This window comes from Chenopodium quinoa, unplaced genomic scaffold (assembly GCF_001683475.1).
Source record: "Chenopodium quinoa cultivar QQ74 unplaced genomic scaffold, ASM168347v1, whole genome shotgun sequence".
NCBI lineage: Eukaryota > Viridiplantae > Streptophyta > Magnoliopsida > Caryophyllales > Amaranthaceae > Chenopodium > Chenopodium quinoa.
The window spans coordinates 3,444,526-3,462,647 of record NW_018744284.1 but is presented as its reverse complement, the minus strand read 5'-3'; the positions used below and the strand labels follow the sequence as shown (position 1 = coordinate 3,462,647).

The window sequence follows — 18,122 nt, the reverse complement described above, 5'->3', positions numbered from 1 at the left end:
GCTACCTTGCCTCGTAGATGCACTAGTGTATGGTGTATATGAGAGGGTGATGCACAATTGGTGCTATGGCTGTGCGAGGATGATGTGTGTGCTGTGTGATGGTGCCCGCAAGTGCTGCTGAGCAGCGAGGCATGCGAGCCCTAGCAAGCCCAGCATACGATGTCAGCACTAGCATGCACGCAAGCATGTGTAGCTTGCTGCGATGCTGCTGGTGCCTAGGGGCAGCAAGGCAACCATGGTAGGCAGCCCAGCACCCTAAGCAAGCAAGCCACGGCCTTAGTGCCTAGCAAGCCTAGCACCGTGGCTTTGATGTTAGGCACTTGGGGAATGTTTTGGGTTATTGTTTTCCGTAATTGGGGCCGTTTTAATTATTTTATTTAATTATTTTAATTAGGCTAGGCCTCTGTTCTTCCGGCACCCTGCAAATTTTTTTAGCAAAATATGGGTTTACTGGCTTAATTAAGTTGGATGCGGAATTTAGTGGGAGCTTCGTTAATTACTTGAACTAATTGTGATTTATTCACATAAAATGGTTAACAACATTAACTAGTTTTAATTAGGCGCGTTAATTGGATTAACCACCTAAGTTAGTTACTAGTTTTCGCGTGTTATACATTGTTACTTGTTTATCGTTGTAAAATATGTGCCATTCACAAATAGTAAATGGTTGAATGGAATAAGTATGGTTTCACAAGTTTTGTGAAAATGGCAACTAGTAGGGCCCGACTAGGATAGTAAATACGGACTGCGATCCGTTATGTATTTTTGTAAATCTAAATACGGTTTGCGTACCGTTGCGTATTTTGTATCTTAATCTATAGATTATTCCTAGTCGTAGTAGTTAGTAGTTGCATATTTGGCGGAGATGTCTCGAAGACGGCATTTCTAAGAAGATAAGCTAAAGAAGTTGCATCGGAGACCCTTGAAGATTTGAAGACTCAAGGGGTCATGCTAGTTGCCAAATGCATCTTATACTTATGATTTATATATATTATGGTTATATATGATTGAATTGTATGATAGATGCATGTTTAGGATTTCAAATGTTGCAATGATTAATTAAGTTCACTTAAATCAACCAACATAGAAACCCTGGGTCCTTATAATATTGAGCCAAATTTGCCATTCCAAGAACGACACTTACCGAACTAATGCGCGTGGTGATGGGCTACGCTAAAGCCAGGCATCACCGCTTCCCTAGGAACGTACGTAATACTAGGTATACAAGCCGTCTTTGTTAAGCTCAACGATATCAGTAAGGAGTCCTTAGATGTCGTGGCAATGGAGATAAAATGTCAAGGAAGCATTAGATGCGACGTTTTATCGAACCAAAAGTAGCTTGGAGCTATTAGCAATTGAATTGTTTACCCTAAAATATTAAGTGTTAAGACAAGCCAAAGCATGCTTAATCACTTTTTGATTTTTAGGATCTTGGAATCATTTTATTCTCGCCTAAAAGGGACTAATGTTAATGCGTGGATAAAATGCTCAATAAGATTGAAAATTTGCATGTATGCTTTAAATTTCAAACTTATTGCTTTATGAATGGTTTTTCATTTCAAATTCTTTCAATTGTAGAAACATGTCTGCAAATAACTCAAACAACTAGTTTTCATTACGCTCAATTCTCGACAAGGAGAAGTTGAGTGGGCCAAATTTTCTTGATTGGCAAAGAAACTTGCGTATTGTTCTTATGCAAGAGCAAAATGATTACGTCCGCGATGAGGAAATGCCGACACTCCCAATGAGGAGGTCACTTAGGCTGCCCTTAACCGATGGCAAAGTGCCAATCGAGATGTCAAGTGCATCATGCTGGCCATTATGTCTCCGGACCTTCAAAAGACTTTCTTTGAAAAGGAGATGACTTTTGAGATCATTTATGAACTTCAGAATATGTTCCAAGAGCAGGCCCGAACTGAAAGGTTCGAAACCCACAGGAAGATCCTTGAGAGCAGGCTCAAGAAAGGAGAGCCAGTCAGCCCACATGTTCTTAAAATGATTGGATTAGTTGAGAACATGGAAAGGCTTAACGCTAGGTATTCAACCGAGATGGAAATTGACATCATTCTCCATTCGCTGCACAAAGGCTATGATCAGTTCAAGATGAACTATAATATGCACAACATGGAGAAAACCCTCACCGAGCTTCATGGTATAATGAAGCAGGCCGAGCAAACCCTCAAGGATGAGGGGAAGCATGACATGCTCATGGTGAGAGAGGGCAAGCCATTTAAGCGCTCGGGCAAGAAGAGAAGCTTTAAAAGGAAAAAGAAGAAGAATTTTCCGCCTAAGTTAAGTGCTGCTAAAAACGGCAAGGACAAGAAGGTAGCCTCTTCTAAATCCGATTCCGAATGTTTCTACTGTAAGAAGAAAGGACATTGGAAGCGAGATTGCCTCAAATTCAAGGGAGATAAAAAGAACGGCACTGTTGCTTCTATATCAGAGTTTTTGTTATAGACTTAAACTTCGCTAGAAAAACATCATGGGTATTAGATACCGGATGTGGCTCACACCTTTGTTCCAATGATCAGGGACTAAGGATAAACAGAAGGATAAAGAAGGGAAAGGTCGAGCTTCAGGTCGGCAATGGAGCCAGAATGTCTGCCGTATCCGTTGGAACTCTCAGTTTATCTTTGCCCTCTAGGCTTGGTTTAGAACTTGACAATTTTTATCATGTTCCAAGAGTTACCAGAAACATTATTTCAATTTCGGCGTTGGACGCCAAGGGATTTGAATTTTGAATTATGAACAATAGTTGTTCGTTTTATTTTGATAATGTTTTATATAGTAAGGCATATTCAGAAAATAGTCTTTATGTGCTTTCTCTAGACAAACAAGTTTATAACATTAATGATACCGCCAAAAGAGCTAAGACCATTGTGTCGAATCAAACCTACTTGTGGCATTGTCGTCTTGGCCACATTAACATCAAACGTATCAAGAAAATTCTTCATGAGGGTGTTTTTGACTCATTCGACTTGGAGTCGTTTGAAAATTGAGAAGGATGTGTGTTAGGCAAGATGATAAAGAAGCCATTCTCCAAGTTGGGAGAAAGGGCTAGTGAATTAGGTCTAATACATATGGATGTATGTGGACCAATGAGTTCACCTTCAAGGAATGGTTTGTCAATATTTCATTACCTTCACGGACGACTATAGTAGATATGGCTATGTCTACCTTATGTCGAACAAATCTGAATCTTTTGAGAAATTCAAAGAGTTTCAGAGTGAAGTTGAAAATCAGCTTGGCAAGAAAATCAAAGCACTTTGATCGGATCGAGGTGGCGAGTATTTGAGCCACGAATTCGAAGATCACTTGAAAGAAAATGGTATTATTTCGGAATTGACACCTCTCGGAACTTCACAATGGAATGGAGTTTTCGAAAGGATAAATCGAACCTTTTTAGACATGGTTCGATCAATGATGGGTCTTAGTGAACTTCCTATCTTTTTTTGGGGACACACACTTCTAACTGCGGCACTAACACTGAACCTTGCTCCGTCAAAAGCTGTCAAAAAGACTCCATATGAATTATGGACGAAGAAACCTCCACGGTTGTCTTTTCTTAAGATTTGGGGTTGCGAAGCATATTTCAAAAGATTAATTTCTGACAAACTTCACCCTAAATCTGACAAGTGTTTCTTTGTGAGCTACCCAAAAGAAACCAAGGGGTATTACTTCTACAACAAATCCGAGAACAATGTGTTTGTTGCTCGTGATAGTGTCGTTTTGGAAAAGGAACACCTTTCCAAAATGACAAGTGGGAGGAAAATCGACTTTTATACTTTAAGTGTTTTGACTTTTATCATACATCATCTCATAACCATTTCTTTAACTGTTTTGACTTTTATCATACATCATCTCATAACCATTTCTTTAAGTCTTTTGACTTTTATACTTTGTTAAGCATAATTAAGCATCTAGTGCGCCGTAAAACAAAGTTCTATCTTTTCCTTTAATTCGTACTTGAATTACTATATCAATGAGTCCTACTCATTTGTGTGTAAAGCGAAAAGATATGTTGGTTGTCAACTATTCATAATTTGAGTTTTCAACTCAATACATCATGTTTATCAAAACTACCTAGTATTTTGATTACATGATGTCGAACCATCCTTTCAGACTTTAGTTATAAAAGTCATTTATGAGAAGTTGTATTTTAGAAATGTTTTTTCTTCCTTTGAGAACCATTCTCAAAATATTTCCTTTTACCAATCATTGGAAGCAATATAGTTTGATTTAGAATTCTACAAATACAAGTGCAAAGTATAACCATTTATCAAGATAAAAACATTATAAGTTTGAAATTTAAAGCGTACATGCAAACTTTCAATCTTATTAAGCATCTTATCCACGCATTAAAATTGTTCCTTTTAGGCGATAATAAAACGATTCCAAGATCCCAAAAATCAGAAAGTGATTAAGCATGCTTTAGCTTGTCTTAACACTTAATATTTTAAGGTAAGCAATCTAATTGCTAATGGCTCTAAGCTATTCTTGGTTCGATAAAATGTCGCATCTAATGCTATCATGGCGTTTATCTCCATTGCCATGACACCTAAGGACCCCTTACCGATATCGTTTATCTCCTAGCTTTGGCGTAGCCCATCACTATTCACATTAGTTCGGTAAGTGTTATTTTGGAATGACAATTTTGACTTAATTTTATAGGGACCTAGGACTTCTATGTTGGTTGATTTAAGTGAACTTAATTAATCATCGCAACATTCGAAATCCTAAACATGCATCTAACATATCATTCATATATAAGCATAATTATATATAGAAAACATAAGTAAAAGATGCATTTGGCAACTAGCATGACCCCTTGAGTCTTCAAGGGTCTTCATCACATCATCTTGGCCTCGTCTTCTAAGAATCGCCATCTACGAGACATCGCCGATAATAATGCAACTACTAGTAATTATGACTAGGACTAATCTAAAAATTAAGGTACAAAATACACGACGGTACGCAGACCGTATTTAGATTTACAAAAATACATAACGGAACACAGTCCGTATTTACTATCCTAGTCGGGCCCCACTAGTTGCCATTTTCATAAAACCTGTGATAGAATATTCATTCCATTCACTATATGTGAATGACCCATGCATTTTACAACGTAAAACAAGCAATAATGCAAAATATGCGCAAACTAGTAACTAACTTTGGTGGTTAATCCAATTAACACGCCTAAGTAAAACTAGTCAAAGTTGTTAACCGATTATGCGATCAAATGCAATAAAATTAGCTCAAATAATTAATGAAGCTCCCACTTAATTCCGCATCCAACTTAATTAAAATTAATCCAATTAATTAAATTAAGTCGGTTTACCCAAATTTTGCCAAATTATTTTGCAAGTGCCAGAAAAACTGAGGCCTAGCTTCGTTAAAATAATTAAAATGGCAAAAATTGTAAAATCGCATAGCCCTTCAATGCGTGAGTGCCTAGCACCAAGCAATGAGGCTTGGTTTGTTAGGCACCGAGCCACAACTGCCTTGCGTGGGTGCTGCCCCGCACAGCCACTGCTACGCCAAGCAGCCTGTTTGTGGCTGACAGCATCGCACCATGTGCTTTATGCTGGCCTTAGCAACGCGCTTGCAATGCCAGACAGTGTAGTTCTCAAAGGCCCTTGCCGCTGTGCGAGCTGACCCTGCATAGCAGCCGCACAGCACACCTCGCACAAGTACCTCCCCGCACCATGTGCACCAAGCTCCGCACCCTGCTCACGCGCACACCTGCACCGGCAACATCACATTCACGCACCACCCGCACTCCTAGGCAGCCATATGCGGGCTGCGCAAGCAGCCTGGCTGGCCGAGTGTTGTGCTTGGGGTTCATGCCTCGATTTGCGTGCTTGTGCCTCAGGATTTTATCCCGATTTTGTGTGACACAAATAATTAATTCTAAATTAATTTTAGAACCAATATTGAGCAAAAATGAAAATCAAATAAATCCAACTTAAATAAATTCAATTTTTAGTGCACAAACCAAATTTAATTCAAGAACCATTCTTTAAATTATTTTCGACTAAATTTGATGCTATAACAATTTGAGAGATATGCTCACAATTAATTTAACCAAACATAAATTAATAATGAGATTTGACAAAATAAAATGAGTTGGAAAAATAAACACAATCCTCCAATGAAAATTTCCAACACTAACTAGTGTAAACTTGAAAAATTACATTTTCCAATATGAAGATTAATTAAATTTCACTCAAGAGTTTTGAACTTTTAAGACTTTAATCAACTAAAAAATGATTAAATAAAAAATTAATTCAACATGGAATCTCGAAAGTAAAGTTCCAACCAAATAAACAATTAACGATTGAATCTTTAACACTTTAGGGGCTGCAAAAATAACGAATTCACCATAAACATTCACACTCAAAGCAATTATTTTGCAAAAATGTGAAATTGCAAGTTTATGTGAAAAATGAGCCAACCAAGTTAAGCACCTATTATAACTTTATAATCATGCTTAAAAAGGCTTATAATTGCAGTAGATTAATGATGTAACCATACACATAATCTAACATGCATTAACATGCCATAATTAATCATGGTTTAAAGATTTAAATTTTTTTGTCAAAAACGAAAAAAACCCCTCGAAAAACATCGATTCCACCCAAAATTCACTACTTTTAGGTCGAAGTCTGGGTTCTTGAGCCAAAATTAGGTTAAATTCGAGATTAAAACTAATTAAAACGAGTTTCTAATCTAATTAGAAAGCAAAACCAGAATTTTAAGTCCATTTGAATCACCTTAATTAATTATTAGTTACAATAATTAAATAAGCGCGGCTCCGATACCGCTGTTTGGTTTCGTGACGTCCAACATCACGCAGAATGAAACCCTCCCAAAATCCGCACACAAATTTAAGTAACTAAACATGCATATTAATTAACAATCACATAATTAATTAACAAAGAGAGAAAGAAAAGACGATCATACCCCTGATGCGTTCGCTATTTCTTAGAGCTCGTACTTGAAAGCGTAAAGCTTCGCAAATGCGCAAGCCTCCAACAGCTCTCACCCTCGAGACCCAACCATAACGGCCCCTACCCCGAAGCTTAGTCGGGGCTAGACCAAAATAATACTAGAGTATTACGAACTTAAAGGTTTTCTCACCTATAGGGAGATGCCTTATTGATTTCAACGCAAGTGATAATCTCAACTCCTAAAGTTGGTATTTATAGGCAAATGCTCCCAAAAACTTCAATCATCTTTCCATGTGGGAGATATGATGGAGTGAGAAAAATAAGCAATTAATGTAATTCCAAATTAAATTAAATTAGCTATGCAATAGTCAAATGACAAGTGTCAACATGAGGGAGGGAGTAGATAAGGACCACAAGCCCATCCTTGGAAAGCAAGCATACACCCACCAACCCCATGTGCATGGCACACCCCAAGACTTGGGCCACAAGGCATGCCATGTGGCATCCTTAGCCCTTCAACTGGGCTATTTGCCTTAAGCACCAAGGCCCGGCCTTCGCTGGCTGCCTTATGGTCTCGGCTGGGCTAGCTAACGCGACCCATCGCAGCATAGCAGGCCTCGCACGCTTACGGGCCCCTATTGCAGCTTGGTTGTGCTGCTGCCATCGCAAGCCCAAGCGGAAGCCGGGCTACTACTGCTGCTTGCAAGCCACAACATATGCTAGCAAGGCCTAGCTAGCTGTGCTAGCTGCTGGGTCCTTGCTTGCGATGCTTGCGCACCATGCACTCGGCAAGCTGCCCCAGCCAGCCCACGCACGTGGCTTGCTAGGCTTGCGGCCAGTGCAAGGCTTGCGGCAGCATCAAGCTGGCCCTTGCCCTTGCTCGGCTAGGCCGATGCGAGGCTAGGACTGTATGCCTTGACTTGTTGTTTGACTTATTTTCTCGTCTTCTCGATTCGTTGAATCGACTCTACGCATGACGCTCGGTTTTGACGCTCTAAGCTCAGAATCCGACGTCCTTGTTCGTAATTCCCTATTAACTCATTTAATCCTTTGGATTAATTCGTCATTTTTGTTCGGTTACTCGATTGGGTGTAACCCGAAGGGTTCAGTCAAGATTAAGCTATAATATTAATTATGCATTAATATTACTGATCGAAAGCGGCCTCCAGCTAGGCATTCCGATCACTTGACCTCACTGAAATAATTAGCTTTCTAATAAGTCCGAACCCTTTATCAAAATAATACACTTGTACGAAGGACACCATTCCTTTCAGCTGTGGCCTTAACTATTCTGGCCGGCTGACGGTCATTAACTGCTACGCTTGCTCTTTCTTAATTGACTTGCGCGTCTGGCCGACCTGGTATGTTTGGAGTGATCCTTCTTCGGAATTTTTCTCGGACGTGTTTCCCCGTCCACGAGTTGTTGGCTTCACCGCCAACTAATTGCATTCCTTTGCCATCTTCTGATTTCTTTGAATGATCTTCCCATCAAACTGCTCAAACTTCATCAGCATTAAATGTGGGACGATTACTGCCTTAGCTAATGTCAAAGTGGGGCGGCCAAGGATGACATTGTAGCCTGCAAGTTCTTTAACAACTAGGAAGCAAACGACCATATCCCTTCCCTCTCCCTTTGGACCAAATCGGACGGGCAAGTCTATCCGTCTATCCGGGTGAATAATGTTCCCACCAAACCCGACCAACGGATGAGAGATATCCTTGATGGCATCCTCTTGAAACTTCAAGTTTTTCAAACAAGCTAAGTTGATTATATCGGACGAGCTGCCTATGTCTATCAACACTCGACCGACCTTTAAATTGACAACTTTCAAGATGAACACCATGAGGTCATTGTGAGGGGCTTTGATCAGACCTCGGTCTAACTCGCAGACCGTCACCTCTGGAAAGGGCTCTACCTTCACCCCTTCAGTATGCATTACATTTCAAAAATTCCAAGCATCTTGCTTAATTCCTTTCATTGTCGGGCCGCCTACAGCAAAGCCGCCTGATATAACGGGCACAAATCCTGAATCAGTGTTGTTTCCATCACCTTCTTTCTCTTTGTTTTTCTTCTTCTCAGATTTGTTGTCCGTCCGAGAGTAGGTGAACTTGGACTTTAGAACGAACGAGTTGAGCATGCCATCTTCTGCCAACTATTCTAGTAATCTCTTCAAATGGTTACAGTCGTTCGTGTCATGCCCCACGTCTTTATGGTAATGACAGTACTTGTTCTTGTTTCTGTACTGGGTCGGCCCTCTCAAGGGCTGAGACTTCTCAAACTCGAACTTGTCTTTGATCTCCATCAAGATTGAATAGCAATCCTTGTTGTACTCATACTGGGGCTCGTACGTCACTTTCTTTGATTTTTTCTGTTGGCAGTCGGCCACCCAGACTCCTTTTCTTTGGTTGCTTCCTTATTTCTTTTTGCCGACCAAGTCTTGCCGAGAAGGTTGTTTCTTCTTGGCCCCCTTGGTCGACTCTTCTGATTTTGTAAGGGAACAAAAATCAGCGGCCTCTATATATGATTCAGCCTCCCGAAGAACACATGCGTATGTCCGAATCTTTTTCCTGACCAAGTCAAACTTGAATCCATTATGCCTTAACCCTCAAAGGAACTCTAAGTAGGCCATCTCATCCGACAGATTCTGAATTTGGGCTTTCTCCTGATTGAACCTCTAGACGTACGAGCGCAACCCCTCTTTCTTTCCTTGGACAATGGTTTCCAAGTTAAGACTAGTCTTCCGAGGTGGTATATTATAGCAGAAGTTTCCAACAAAAAATAGATCGAGAGTTGTAAAACAATTGATGCACCCGGCCGGCAGACTATTGAATTAGTCTTGTGCCACACCCTTGAGGGTGGTCGGGAAGCATTTGCACTATGTGGCATCATCCACATTTTGAAGGTACATCAGGTTTCTATACGAGGTGACGTGCTTTTTTGGGTTTCTCGTACCATCATAGGCTTCCACAAGTACATTTTTCACTTTTGCTGGTTGAGGAGAATTGAGAATTTCTTGAGAAAACGGAGGCGTCTTGTCACCAAGATTCAACAATCGCATTTGCCAACCAATGGGCTGAGGTTGTGCGGCCTGTCCGCCCAGGTAAGCTGCCTGGTTGTACGGCTGGCCATATTGCCCGTACTGTCCAAAGAGAGGGGGAGCAGGCGGTAGAATTGTGCCATAATTTTGATATTGAAATGGTTGAGTTAGAGGAACTAGGGTTGGAGTACGGTGAGCTTGACTTCTGCTGGTCTTGGCCGATCTGGTATACTTGGAAAGAGTATGGTCAGAGAAATCATCCGGCATGGTGGGAGTGGAGGTTGTGTTCGAGTAGATTACCCGCTCCCGCTACTTATGCCGGATATAGTCTCTCGCATCCCTCTAGTGTCTGGACGGCTTATTCAGCTCTTTCTGAGGCTGCTTGGTCTGCCCCCAGTCGACTATGTTTTCTCAAGGAGCTTCGGCCAGTTCGTTTGAGGCACCCTTGGTGACCTTTCATGTCGTCAGAATAGGGTATTCCTAGCATCTTCAGCATTGACCGCCTTTCTCTGAGTTTTCTTTTGAGCACCTTCTCCTTCCCATCTGGACGGCTGTCTAAAGAAGAAGGGATCATACTCTCAAGCTCCCTTCGGAGCTTGTTCAAGGCGGCCTTCAAGGAACCAGCAATCACTCCAAAGGATCCTCAGCCTCATGAAATGAAGCAATCATAGGATCTCTTGTATTGATTGTAGCAATGAGATTCTCTACATGCCCGCCCTGACCAGGACCGGGTGTCTGACCATCTTTAGCCATTTCAGACGAGTATCCCCACAGATGGCGCCAAATGTTTCAGGGTTATTTGGAATCCCTTGGGATACTGATCATGAATATAGCAAGACGGTCTTTGACGCCTACAAAATAACGAATATTCCGATATACGGAATATTCGCCTCCGACGATCAAGTTAGTGATCGAAAAGCGAAATAAATGTAGAGAAAGAAAGTAGAGAGGTTGAAGCTTTCAATGCTCTTTGAATGATGTATCAATCCACCCCTCCCATCATAAATGATTAAGGTATTTATAAGGGAATGAAAGTGTGCCCCTTTAGTGTTAGTGCCCTGGAATTTCGTGCTCTGATTGACGGCGCAATCAGGAGTAGGCACGTGACCAAATAGGGGTGCTGTTTTCCGATTTTCTTGGGATTTGGGCCTCCTGATGTAAGGAGGCCCTTTGCTCTCATTTCAGGTGCTCATTATGTTTCTTGACACGTGTCATCTTCCTATAGAACACGTGTCGCCCTTTGACTAAGTCGCGTGTCACTATAGGATTGGATCGCGTGTTGGGGTATTTTTACCCTAAACAAGTTCTTAGCTCTCGTTATTCACCTTGGTTCTTAAATGATCTCAATTATATATATACATATATATATATATATATATATATATATATATATACATATACATATATATATATACATATACATATATATATATATACACATGTATATATATACATGTATATATATATATATATATATATATATATATATATATATATATATATATATATATACATGTGTATATATATATACATGTATATATATATATATATATATACACATGTATATATGTAGAAATGGGATCATATTGAGACCACATCCCTTATGTGAGAACTCTATAATATGCGAGGACTCATTATAACCGTTGGATCAATTACATCCAACGGTCACAATACAATCTCGGTCAAACAAAACAATTTCATTTCAAAACAATTTCCTGATTTTCTTCTCTCTCCTCTTTCCTCTTTCACGCGCAATTTTCTTTCTCCTCGTTCAAGTTCATCCGGTTTTCTACTCTCTTTCTCTTTGATTTTTCATCACAACTTCTTTAATCTTCATTAATTCTTCGTCAAGGTGAGTTTATTGTTTATATTTTGCTGTTTTTCAATTAATTTTATGTTACATTCATCGTTTATTCTTGTTTCGATTTTCATTTGATTTGTGTTGATTTCAGCTCACGTTGTTTGTTACTTTGTGTCAATTATGTCTTAGTTTGTTTTTTTTGTTGATTTTAGTTTTATTTTCGTTTCTTTGAGTAGTTATCAAGTTGATTTTAGTTTTATTTTACCTAATTTTCGTTATTTTCCAGTTTTTTTTTTTTGTTTTTTTTGGAAACCTAGAACTAATTGATAATTTGTGTTTTTTTTTTTAGAAATCATTCCGATGATCCTGCTTCAGCTATTTCCTGGTGCAAGAATGGGGATCTTGAGGAAGGAATATTTTGTGTGAATGCGGGTTTTGAATCGAGTTTTTGGGGTTCTTTTCCTTTTTCTGGTTTTCAGGGGTAATTGTGAATGCGACATTTCCCTTAAAATAAGTATTTACATTACTTGGAAACCTGATTTGTTATTGGTGTCATTTCCCTTAAAATAAGTATTTACATGATGTGGAAGTATTTTTTAGATGGTAAGCTTTGATGTAAAATTGATGGTCAAGTTGAGATAAATATGGGGTATGTATTGCAATGGTGATTATGGATTAGATATGGGGGATAAAGATATGGTTATTGCCGTATCAAACATAATTTATTCTTATAAGCATAAAGTATTCATGTTGTTTTCTTTATTCACTGTGATTACTACTCCCTCCGTCCTTAATTGTTTGTCCCTAAGCCATTAATTACTTAGTTATTTTTTGTTTGAGTGGAGTTGATGGATACGAGGCAAAATTGGTCGAGCCAATTGTATTGTATGTGAGAATAAAGTTTTGGACCTCATAGTCAAAAACGGAAATGGGGCAATTTTTAGGGGACGGTCTTAGATGGAATATTGAGTTATGACTACCTTAAGCTCAAGAAGATAGATACTCTTGATAATCAGCTACTGCTTTTGGAATATTGGTTTAGTTTCTGTACGACTATTGACTTCTGACTGGCTCGTGTTCATGCCAGGCAAAATATTGCATGAGATGGCCTTGTCAACCCAGATCTCATATGCTGCCTGCATCCGATTATAAACTTTCAGTTTTATGGCTAATGTATAATGCAAAACCCGCTCTTATATTCCTTCATCAAGCTAAATGAGTCAGTGAGACATTTGACTTGTAGAAATCTTGAGTTTTGTTGTTTCAGCAAGAATGAATGTTGAAGTATGTATTAATCTTAATCCTATTAGATAAATTTATTATTCCTTTGAAAAGTGTCAATCTAGTAGACAAATTGGACGGCCAAATTACTGAACTGGTAATCAGGACTTATTTATATTTGCTTCTTATGCCTGCTAGCCATTGACAATGGTAGCTTATAAGCTGAGATTTTTTTAAATATCTACTTTGTTCGAGTTGACACCAATATCGACTCTTCTGAGATGTCCACTGTTTAGAGTCTTGGTAATGCTTTGGTGATTTGAAGGTCTACTTCAATTCTCTGCTCTTAATCTGTATATATATTTAACCTGATCAGTTTGTCTTACCAATTATGCAGAAAACCTTTCAGTTTATGTCAATTGAATTCTTAAGTGTGGCATATTTTAGCATATTTGCAACAAGGAGAATTTGCTATGGCGAGGTTATCTGTTACTTTCTGTCACATGGCATGTTATGAGAGGGACATATGTTGCTGGGGGGATCATATATGTTATTTTCCACGTTGGGGGACGGTTGTGCCAATACTCCTCAAAGGTCTGTCAAACAAATTGGTAGACAACGTTAGAGCAAAATATTTGGGAGAAAATACAAAGGCAGTTGGGATCATTTGTATGGCTCACTCACCATTCACCAAGTAGTAGTTTTCAGGTCTAAGATCTCATTTTATGGTCTCAGCCTCAGCCCTTAAGTCACTGAGATATCTTGCTTCCACAGTTTCACGGGTTCAAGATGCTTTTCTTGGGCCTTCACTCTTGAACTAGCCTTTCTCCTAATTTTCTGTGGAAGTTGTTTAAAACCAAACCTTGAGGATATTTAGCTTGTGTGCTTTTAGTATAAGTAGCTTTAGTGTTAGCTCTTAACGGCTAGAGACAACTTATTGGGATTGCGTTCACTGATTTACTACTTTGTTGAGAAACTAACTATTTGAAAGGAATGGCGTCCTTCCAACAAGTGTATTATTCCGATAGAGGGTTCGGAATTATTAGAAAGTTAATTCTTCAGTGAGGTCAAGTGATCGAAATGCCTAGGTGGAGGCCACTTCCGATTAGTAATATTAATGCATAATTAATATTATGGCTTGATCTTGACTGAACCCTTCAGGTCTCACCCCAATCGAATAACCATCTGAATCAACGAATCAATCCAAAGGATTAGATGAGTCATTAGAGTATTACGAACAAAGACGTCAAATATCTAGCTTAGAGTGTCGAGACCGAGCGTTGCAAGTCAAGTCGAATTTAGAATTCAACGAGATGTGGAATCAAGCAAGCGACAAGTTCGAGCCAAGCCGTAGCCTCGCATTGGCCTAGCCATGCGAGTGCTAGGCTAAGCGAGGTCACCAACCCATGCGTGCCATGGGTGCCTAGCATTACCTAGCACACGCACATCACATGGCCCAAGCATCGCAAGATGCATGCATGCGTGTGGTTGTGCGTGCATGGCTGGGCGTGCTAGCATAGCAGCCCTAGCCATCGCATCATGCTAGGCCAAGCACCAAGCCCCTCGCTAGCCCGCAAGCATCGTAAGGCCATCAGCACGCAAGTGCTTGCTGGGCCTTGCTATCGCAAGCATCGCAGGCATGGTGCCTTGCGTACTTGCTAGAATGCTAGGCCTAGCGCCCAGCTCTTCGTAGCCTCGCACCAAGAAATGCACTCACACAACAATGCATCGCAACAACGTGTTGTGTGCGTGTGTATGTAGCTTAGCGTGCTTTCTAGAAGTGACACCGAGCACCACGTCAATCGCATAGCAAGCAGCATCACGCAGCAGTATCGCAGCGATGCTTGCGTTGGCTAGCTGTGTGGCTGCGCATGTCCGTGGGCAGGTTAGCCAACATCCTAGCCTTGGTGCTAGGCGTCAGCTAGCAGCCTTGGCAGCCAAGGCAGGCTACCAGCCTGCCATGTGGCTTGGTCAGCCGGTCAAGGAGGGGACCAAAGATGGTTGGTGCTTGGCTTGGGGAGCAATGTGATTTGGCCCCCCTTGGGTGGTCCTCACCTACTCTCTCTCCCTCCTTGTGACACTTGGAGCTTGTTGATTGCCTTGCAATTTTATTTTGTTTTTGATTAAAATAAAATAGAGGAAAATGAAAATCTTACACATTGATGGGAGAAGGGAGATCAAGTCTCCATTCCCTATAAATACCCAAGTTTTGGGTTTGGGAAAAATCACTTGAGTTGAACTAAAAAGGCATCTTCTTTGTAAAGTGAGAAAACCTTAAGCTCGTAATACTCTAGTTTTTATTGGTCAAGTCCCGACTAACTTTCGAGATTAATACTGTTCGGGTAAGGTCGAGGGTGCGAGCCGTAGGACGCCATCGCACTTGCGAAGCTCGAGCTTTGAAGTAAGAGCTCGTGAATCGAACGATGCACGCATCAGGGGTAAGAATGTCATTTCTCCTTCTCTCTCTTATGTTGTTAATTATGTGATTAAATATTTAGTTTCTTTAATTAGTGAGCGGGTCTTGGGCGGGTTTCTCTTCCGCGTAGCGTTGGACGCTACGAAACCCAACAGTATTTGCTTATTTGATAAATGAACAAAAAACTGATTGTTCATTTCCCAAATGATTAAATTAATGTTTTCTTATTTTACAAACGAGTAACTAATTATTTGCTCATTTCACAAATGAGCAACTAACTATTTGCTCATTTGACAAATGAGCATCTATGTTTTTGCTCATTTGTTAAATTAGCAACTAAGTATTTGCTCATTTGACAAATGAGCAACTAACTATTTGCTCATTTGCTAAGATTGCTCATTTGACAATTGTTCATTAGATAATTTATCAGCCTATGCTTCTCTATCATAACATACTCTAGACCCTCCCCTAAAGTATCCTCTTCACTACACCTCCAAAAAAAAAATCTATGTGATATTTTACTTCTTTTTTTTTTATGATTTTGTATGAGCAGGAACTTATTGATAAGGAGTGTGCTGCCGATGTTGGTTCATCAGGGGCTGCTGTCGATGTTGGTTCATCAGGGGCTGCTGTCGATGTTGGTTCATCAGGGGCTGCTGCTAATGTTGGTTCATCAGGGGTTGTAGTGGCAAAAGAGAAGCTTAGTGAAAAGAAGAATAAGAGAATCAAATTAGTCCTTACTAAGGGTAAAGGAAGAAAGGTTGAAAAAGGAGTGAAAGAAAAACAGAATGTGAAGTTCGAGGATCCTGATGGTGAAGATGTTGTTTATGAAGTGCAAGGATCAAAATTTGTTGTTTATGGGACGTTGCGTAATAGGATGTCGCCTTCATCTGTCTTTAATGTTTTTAAGAAGCTTTCGGAAGATCAGTTGATTGCAATTAGAGCTATAGAATTTGGGTCCTTGGAGTATTTGAAAGTGTCCCAACTGCCTTTGCAGTTGGGTTTTTGGTTGGTCAAGCACTTTGATGCTCAGAGTTGTTCCTTGAATATTCCTGATTCCGAACCTTTCAAAATTACAAAATATCATGGACATGAGGTCCTAGGGCTGCCAGTTGGAGGCATGGAGACGGATGCAAATGTTTTTTCAAAGGATGATAAAGTCATTACCGAATGGAAAAAATAGTTCAAAAAATTATCTGTCAATATTGAGGAGCTTTCAATGTATTTGAAGAACCATAAATCAGTTAGGCCAATGTTCAAACGCAATTTCGTAGTTCTTTTTGTTTCCACTTTAATGTCAGGTAGTCTTTTCATTTTCATATAGCTCATTTTACTTTCATTTTGATCATTTTAATTTCATTTTGTTCATTTTGCTCATTTTAGTTCTTGTTTGATCACTTAAATTTAATTTTGTTATTTTACGTTAGGAGGACAAAACAAGAATGTTAATCATGACATTCTTCGATATTTGACTAGTGTTGATAAAATCAAGGATTTAAATTGGTCGAAATTTATCCTTGATTCTCTTGTGAAGGCGAAGATGAAATGGGATGAGCTTCCTACTTGATACTTTCCAGGATCTTTATTATTTCTTGTGGTATTCCTAGCGTTTATTTGAACTGTTTGCTCATTTTACAAATGAGCAACGAACTATTTGTTCATTTGACAAATGAGCTACTAAGTTTTTGCTCATTTGTTAAATTAGCAACTAAATAATTGCTTTTTTGACAAATGAGCAACTAACTATTTTCTCATTTGTTAAATGAGCAAAAAATTGATAAACAGCTACTTGCTAAAAATATTAAATCTTATATGTATATAAAAGTATCATTAAACTTTTTAACAAGAATACACACACACACACACTCACACACACACACAAACACACACACACACACACACACACACACACACACACACACACTCACACACACACACACAAACACACACACACACACACACACACACACACACACATACACGCACTCACAACCAGTAATAGAATATGAAATCAGAATTGTGATCAACTACTGAATTGAAATGTGTGGATAGGTGGCAATAGGGGGTGGGGCTGGTATTTTCTAAGTTTTTTTTAATTGTTTATGTATTAATTGTTATTTATTAGTTTAATTTTAATGTACTAATTTTTTCTATCTTACTTGTTTGTAGCTTTTATATGTTGATCAGTTTGTCATTGAGGAAGTTAGAGCCAAACGAGAAACTCCAATTATCAAAGGTTGGACAACCAATATGTTGTCTAGTCGTGAGAAATTGGAAATTTTTCAGGGGAGGCTTGGACTTTTTGATAAAAATCTGAAGCTTGTTGGTCCTTGTGGCAGCAAACAACCAAAAATGGTATTTCACTTTCAACCAATACTTAGCTTTTCAATGCTTTTGGCATTTCTTGTAGAATTGAATCAGAATAAATCTTGCCTTTAGGAAAATGATGCAATGTGGCGCTCTATATGGCACATCAATGGACCTCCTAAATCAGCAAAAAAAAATAGTTGCTCATTTGTCAAATGAGCAGTTAATTGTTTGCCCATTTGTCAAATGAGCAAAAACTTAAGTGCTCATTTGTCAAATAAAGTTCAATTTTCTCATTTTTATATGACTTTGCTTATTTCATATCCACTTTGCTTATTTATCAAATGAGCAAATAATTAGGATATTTGCTTTCAACTTGTTCTAATTTT

The 18,122-nt window shown here is 39.3% G+C and overlaps 1 protein-coding gene across 1 annotated transcript; it reads right to left on the bottom strand.

Moving 5' to 3' along the window:
• Nucleotides 1-8,389: 8,389 nt before the first annotated feature.
• LOC110694940 lies at nt 8,390-8,887 on the bottom strand. The gene has a single exon (XM_021872134.1). The coding sequence runs from the start codon at nt 8,885-8,887 to the stop codon at nt 8,390-8,392; it is 498 nt and encodes a 165-aa protein (XP_021727826.1).
• Nucleotides 8,888-18,122: the final 9,235 nt, after the last annotated feature.